This window comes from Cyrtonyx montezumae, unplaced genomic scaffold, assembly GCF_038088225.1.
Source record: "Cyrtonyx montezumae isolate F1298 unplaced genomic scaffold, pur_monq_1.0 scaffold_21, whole genome shotgun sequence".
NCBI lineage: Eukaryota > Metazoa > Chordata > Aves > Galliformes > Odontophoridae > Cyrtonyx > Cyrtonyx montezumae.
Genome location: NW_027071948.1, coordinates 2,652,553 through 2,659,231, shown reverse-complemented (window position 1 = coordinate 2,659,231; position 6,679 = coordinate 2,652,553). Strand labels below are relative to the sequence as shown.

The 6,679-nt window shown below is 58.5% G+C and overlaps 1 protein-coding gene across 2 annotated transcripts; it reads right to left on the bottom strand.

Annotated features, from left to right (window-relative positions):
* Window positions 1-4,442: 4,442 nt before the first annotated feature.
* On the bottom strand, window positions 4,443-6,273 carry HES4 (hes family bHLH transcription factor 4). Of its 2 annotated transcripts, none has more exons than XM_065737982.1 (4): window positions 5,946-6,273; window positions 5,777-5,872; window positions 5,598-5,685; window positions 4,443-5,044 (listed from the first exon to the last, which is right to left on the bottom strand). In XM_065737982.1, exons 1-4 carry the CDS (start codon window positions 6,096-6,098, stop codon window positions 4,467-4,469), a joined length of 915 nt encoding a protein of 304 aa, XP_065594054.1. In that variant the 5' UTR covers window positions 6,099-6,273; the 3' UTR covers window positions 4,443-4,466. The 2 variants fall into 2 exon arrangements, with proteins under 2 accessions (XP_065594054.1, XP_065594055.1); XM_065737983.1 differs by having other exon boundaries at window positions 5,988-6,273.
* Window positions 6,274-6,679: the final 406 nt, after the last annotated feature.

The window sequence follows — 6,679 nt, the reverse complement described above, 5'->3', positions numbered from 1 at the left end:
TGCAGGAGCACAGAGGCAGACGCCTGCGAATCCACAGCCACCCAGCCTGGCAGACGTCCCTTGTCACCTCTCGCAGAAGCCATTTGCATGCACTCGCAGACACCTCCGGCGATGCACGCGTCATGCCGGGGCTCGGCGCTTTGCTTCCAGCCCCCACCTGCAAACCTTCTGTTTTCTCTACGGGAATGAAGGAAGCAAACGGTTTTCCACTCGTGCCCATGGTTTGCAAGACGTGAGCAAAGCCCGTAGCCGTGGCACGGAGCTCTGTTCCCAGCAGGCTGCATCACCTCTCCTTGCATTACTGCCCGCTGTCAGCTGCTTCAGCAGCCAGGAGTGCGATGCAATGGGCGAGATGAGAAAGCTTGGGGGTCATCCTTCCCATCTCCCCCTATTTCTTTGGGTCCCATTCTTTGCCTGGAGGCTGAGGTCGGTGCAGTGGGAACACGTCACGGTGGGTCAGGGTCACAGAAAGTGGAAATGAGGGTTCTGACCTCCTCCTCCCGTGGGGCTGAGCTTTGAAACACACTTCTACCCACACCGAGAGCAAATGGAAGTTGTTCAGCCCAGGACCAGACCCAAGGGGATGGGTCGAGGTGCTGAGCACTGGTTCCTCATGAGAGCTGACGCTTTCTCCTGCTCCAAGACAGGGCATCACCCCGCTCACATGCACTGGGGGAAGGGAGGAGGGAGCTGATGGGACACACGCTGGGCTCTGGCTCCTGCCCTCAGTGCTTCTGCTGCGTGTGGGATCCTTCTCTTGCATAAGAGCCACTCGGGACCGAAGTGGCAGTGATTTATCTCCTCCTCATACCACGGGCTCTCGAATTGCAAAGGAAAAAAATAAGAGAAAAAAAAAACCAAAACAAAACAACAACTTTATTTGACAATAGCTCGGGCTAACCTTATAATAACCTCCCTGCCTTCCCCAGAGAGACGCTTCGTTCAGACGCAGGAATCTGTTACCCACACACGAGCATCCAAAAGGGACAATTGCAGGGACAGGGCAGCCACCCTTCCCTTGCTTTCTGAAGCAGCAGCAGCCGGGGTCGAGCGATTTTCCTCTTTCCACCTCCTGGTTCCTGAGCGGGACCTGCAGCTTGGGGGCTGCGGGGGGTGGGATTTGGAGCCGAGCCTTTGGCTTTGGGAGGGGGAGCCGCATTCCGTCGTGCTCCTGGAGCTCACGGGGATGTGACCGAGCAGCTCAGCGTCGTGACCCCGACCCCAGCGAACGCTCCGCTCCTCCGCGGGAGCTTCATTTCAATTCATCAATCCAACAGCCCGACTCAATCCGCCCTCAAACGCCATCGGGGAGGGGTGAGCCGGGCCGGGATGCGGCTTACCGATGTCTTACCGATTTATTTATTCATTTAGTTCTGCAAGCCCTTCCCCCCCCCCCCAGCCTTCCTCCTCCTCTGCAATGGGGGGCTATGGGGGGGGGGGGGGGGGGGGGGGGGCGGCTCTCAGCCTTTGGGCTCTGCCTTCCCACCCCCTGCTCCGGTCAGCGCTGCCCCCCACAACCGGGCGGGGTGCGGGAAGGAGCTGCGGGGCGGGGAGGAAACAGCTGCAGGAGGGCCGGAGGGGTTGGGGGGGGCGGGGGGGGGAACGTCAGCGAATTTCCTCCCTGGGAAGCACGAGGCAGGAGGTGGGAAGGGCGGAAGGCTTCAGGCAGCACTCGGGTGCCTTTCCCAGGCTGCTCTTTGCTGCTTTGCCTGGGGCTTGGCTGCAGACTTTGCTTGCACTGAGCAGTGCTTCCTACGTGAAGTTCCTATGGGGCCGCAGTGCTGCAGGCAGCCGAACCAGCACAGAGCAGCACAGCGGGTTGTGCAGCTGGATCTGAGCTCCCTGCTGCAACCTTCAGCCTTCTGCCAGCAGCAGGCATGCCTGCAGCTCTCCCTCTTCCCTCTTCCCTTCGCAACAGGAATTGCAGTTTGCAAGCACTGCGGTGCAGTTCTGTCCCTTTGCAACCTGAAGTGCAATTGCAAGCAGTGCAGTGCTGTGCAGCTGGTGGATCCAGGGCATTTTGCTGCTGCCTTGCTGCTCTGTGCCCTGCCCATGCTCTCCTGCTGCCCCAGCATTATCGCCACGTCCACCCCCGTGGACTTTCACCTTCCAGCAGCAGCAGCACACTTTGCTCTTTTATTGCACCTTTAAAAGGATAAGGGCAGACCGAGCACTCAGCTCACAGTGAGAAAAAAATAAAGGGCTAAACAGACAGCCCAGCAGCCCCTTGGTTTTGAAGGGGGAGAGCAGTGCAGCCAGGCAGGTTGGTGCAAAAGCACACAAGCCACAGGCACCCAAGCTGCAAACCTGCGTGCTCTGGAGCTCAGGGCACCCGCACGGTTGGCTGCAGATCTTGAGCTCCTGCCATGCAAGCTGCTCGGTGTCATTCACCTCCTGGAGCTGGGCAGCAGCTCTGGGACTTGCCCAAGGCCAAAAGCAGAGCGTGTGGCTGCTCTGGCCCTAACAGCAGGGCTGTGACCGCAGGGTCCCCACTCCCTGCTGCGGCGCTGAGCACCGTGCCAGCTGTCCCCTGCTGGCTTTGCTTTTCAAGGCATCTCTTTGGCAGAGACTCAAGCTGAAATCAGTTTTTCTTCCAGTGCACGCGCTCAGGGTGCCCGTGGGCCATCAGAGAAAGGCACTGTGTGTGCGGGGTGGCTGCAGGGTGCAGCCCTGGGGAGGGATTGGGTTGCAGGCAGGAGACAGGCAGCTCTGATCCAGGCTGCCCGGGCGGCTGCAGACAGCAGAGGAGGGGTTGGCAGCGGCTGCGGGGGATGGAGAATGGCTGTAACGTGATTTTCTGCCTGCGATTGCATAACAAAACCTCCTGGGAACTTCTGGATTCAAATGGATCCCTCCTCGCGTAGGGGCACCCGGTGCCCGATCGATGCTTGCGGGGATGCGTTGGTGCCGGGCTCACGGGGCTGACCTTGGTGCAAAAAGGCATCCAGAAGAGATGCCCTGCTCTGTACCCTGACTGTGCACTGCTGCGTTCTGATTGCTAGGAGCTCCAAACGTGACGTTGCATTGCCAGAATTAAAAATAAAAAGCAAAACAAAGCACGGCTACGGAGAGTTATCGGATGCTCTCCAATGGGGGTTGGGGATCAGGAGCATTGCTTGCGGGGTCCCAGGGACTCAGGGATGGAGGAGAAACATGGTTACGATGCATTGTGGCCCCTGATGGTGTGGATAGGGCACGCGTTGGATGTGAGGTTGGCCCACACATGGCATCCAGTGGATGTGGCTGCAGCACACACGGGGCATCCCCCTGCGAGGATGCTGTGATAGCCTGACCTCACAGACGTAGAGCAAAGCAATCAGCTTTCCCTCCCTCCTGTACCACATCCCCACCCTCAATGGTCTTTCCCCACACCGTGGCCTTATTAATTGGTGACAATCCGTGCGGGTGAGGCTGCCGTGGCTTCCACTTGGCCAGGATTCAAGTGCTGGGGGTGAGGCAGAATGGGTGGCAAAACTGTCTTTTCCTCAGCTCCAATACTTACTGGAATAAAATAAAATAAAAGCCACAACCCCGAGTGATTCTCTTTTATGAGGTCGGCATTGTGAGGCCGGGCAATTGAATTTACAACAGCATTGAGTATCAGAGTCTATCTGGCCCTGTCAATGAGAGCAGAGAGAGAGGAGGGAAAAAAGACACACATTAACCCTCAGCTCCGAGTTCCCAGGCGTTTCAATAGGGCTCCCAACTTCCCAAAGAGCCCGCTGCATACTCGATGAGACCCTTTATACCTTCTAATTACCCTCCTCACAATGGGGACGGACTCTCTCGCCTCTTTTGTGGGCAAGACAGTAACTTTTTGCACCACCACCCCCAACGGAAAGGTAACACGGAGCCCTAATACAGAGCAAAACCTTCCAGCTCGATTATCCCACACAGCAAGCACACATTGCTCCGCTTCCAGGTGCACATTTTTTAGGGTCCAGCACTCACACAATCCCCCCATAACCTTCCCCCTACACGCTGCACAGAGCCCTACTCCAGGCCATAAAGCTCTCCCTTATTGCTCTCCCAGAGCACTGGCTTTGTCCCTGCCCGCTCTCACCCAACTTAAATGACAGGAGCAAATAATTCTATTTCAAAGAGTTTATTTCAACACCTGCATTATTATTATTTCGTGGGCTTTTTTGTTTTGGAAGCCTCCAACACAGGCACGCAACGCACGCACAGACCAACAGGATACAAACAACTTTGGCATTATACTTTCGAGTTATCTGTTACAAAACTATTTCTCATTTATTTCTCCCTTAGAAAAAAAAAAAGTATCTCAAATAAAGGCATTTCAAAGGAGTAAAAATACAAATCGAGATCCCAACCTCTGAGAATAATAAATAGAGAGGTCTTTTTTCTTCCCCCTGTTGAAATCTGCTTAGAAAAAAAAACAAACAACCAGAATAGGGCTCCATACAACGGAGCCAACACAGTTTTTGGGTTGAAGGGAGGGATGGTCACCACGGCCTCCAGACGGACTCCCTGCGCTCCCCAATGGGGCTGCCCACCTGGGATGAGGGCACCACGCTGCCCCCAAATGATGTCAAGCCCTGCACTGGGGATGCTGATGGGGTGGCAGATGCATTCCCAGAGCCTCCACCTGCAGACACTGGGACGTTGGCGTTGGCGTAGAGAGGGATAACTGGTCCAGAGCTGGGTGGGAAGGCCGGGTTGGGGATGAGGAAGGCAAATTGGCCATCGGTGGCTGGGACGAGCTGGAAACCCCCATAGACTTTTGGGGACATCGCTTCGGTAGGTTCCAGCTTGCAGGGCACGGGCACTGCTCCAGCAGTGGTAGGAGGCAGTTGGACATGCAGAGGTTGAGCCAGATGTGCAGGTTGGCCAGCAGGAGGGGGAGGCAGGTAGTTCATGGCCACGATCTGGCCCAGGCAAGCCGAGAGGTGGCCCAGCAGGCGGGCTCGCACGTCAGCATTCACCCCCTCGCAGGTGGACAGGAACCTTGTCACCTCGTTCATGCACTCATTGAAACCAGCACGGTATTTGCCCAGCACGCTGGGGTCAGCGCTGAGGGCGGCTGCAGAAATAAAGGAAGAGCAAGTTCTTCGCAGGGAGGTCCCATGAAGCTTCCCTCGGGGGTTTTCATGGGGTTTTTGGGGACTTTTGGGGTCCTTTGAAGCACTCGGGGTCCGCGTGGCTTCTGGGAATTGCTTCATTTGGAAGAGTGCCTAAGAGGTTGTTTTTCTTTGGGGGGTGGGGGGGGTTGCATCATTTCACTGCTGTCCATAAGACTTTATGAAGTATGCACGAGTTTCTGGGGGTGCCCCTAAGTGATTTTGAAGGGATTTGCATGGACTTCACGTGGTCTAAGAGCTTTTGAGGCTTGCATGGGTGTATTTAGGGTCTGGGGGAGTTTCTAGGGCTCCCTATGAGTTCTGGAGCGTTTGCGTGGGTTTACTGCAGTCCCTGTGAGCTTCTGAGGTCTGCATGGGTTTTAGGGCTCCCTAACAGCTCCCACACGCAGGTCTGAGGTTTCTAAGAGTTTCACACGGGCTCCACGGGGGATCCCCAAAGGGTGGGGGGGGGACACCAGTGGGGGCTGCAGACCCCGAGGTCGGGTTGGTACTCACCGGCCATCTGTGCCCGCTGCAGGTTCCTCAGGTGCTTCACTGTCATCTCCAGGATATCCGCCTTCTCCAGCTTAGAGTGCCGCGAGCTCTGCAGGAACAACACCGGAACTCAGACCACCCCACCCCACGACAACCCCCCGCCCCCAAAAAAGCCACGACCCCATCACTGCCGCACTCACGTCTTTTTTCAACGCGTCCAGGATGAGCATCTTCAGCTGCCCCAGGCTCTCGTTGATGCGCGCCCGCCTCCGCTTCTCCATGATGGGTTTGGAGGACTGCGGGCACATCGCACACCGTCACCGCCCGCTGTTCGCCCCCGGCCCCGGTCCCCTGACCCCGCACACCGACCTCGGCCCGGCCGCGGGCTCTCCGCCATCCGCCGCCATTTACCTTCCGGTGCTCGCTGGCGCTCCGCGGTTTATCCGGCGTGTGGCTGGCGTTGGCCGGTGCCCCCGCGATGGGGGAAGCGGTAGGTTTTTCCATGCCCGTGTCGGCGGGCATGGCGAGGTAAAAAGGGCAATTAAAAGAACTAAAGGGAATGAAGTTAAAAACCAAGCAGTCGCGCGCGGGAGGGGGAAATACAGGGGGTGAAAAAAAAAAATAAAGACGCGCGGAGACGAAGGCGCTCAGAGCGGGCGCGGGACGCGTGCGGCGCTGGCGGCGGCGGGGCCGTCAATGCCCGCGAGCGGCGCCCCCCCGCCTTTTATACCCGCCGCCGGCTCCCCATTCGTGTGAACCCGCCGCCGCGGCCGTTCCCACACTCCCCTCAGCCAATAGCAGCGCGGGGCGGCCGGACTCCTCCTTCCCATTGGCCACCCGCCCCGCGCCCGTCCGTCACGCGCGACGCCCCCCCTCCTTTCTCCCGACGCCGCGAGCCAATAGGAGACGGGCGAGCGGCGGCGCTCCCTCCTATTGGCTGGCGGCGGGCCCGCTGTCAGTCAACGCGCGGCGGGCGGCGGCGCTCGTGCCCCCCCCAACCCCGCACGCTCCCCCCGCCCGGAGCACGTGCCGCCGCGCGGCCGGCAGCCCGCATGGGAAAACCACGCCCCGCGCCGCCGCGCGCCGCCGCGCCCGGGCAGGGC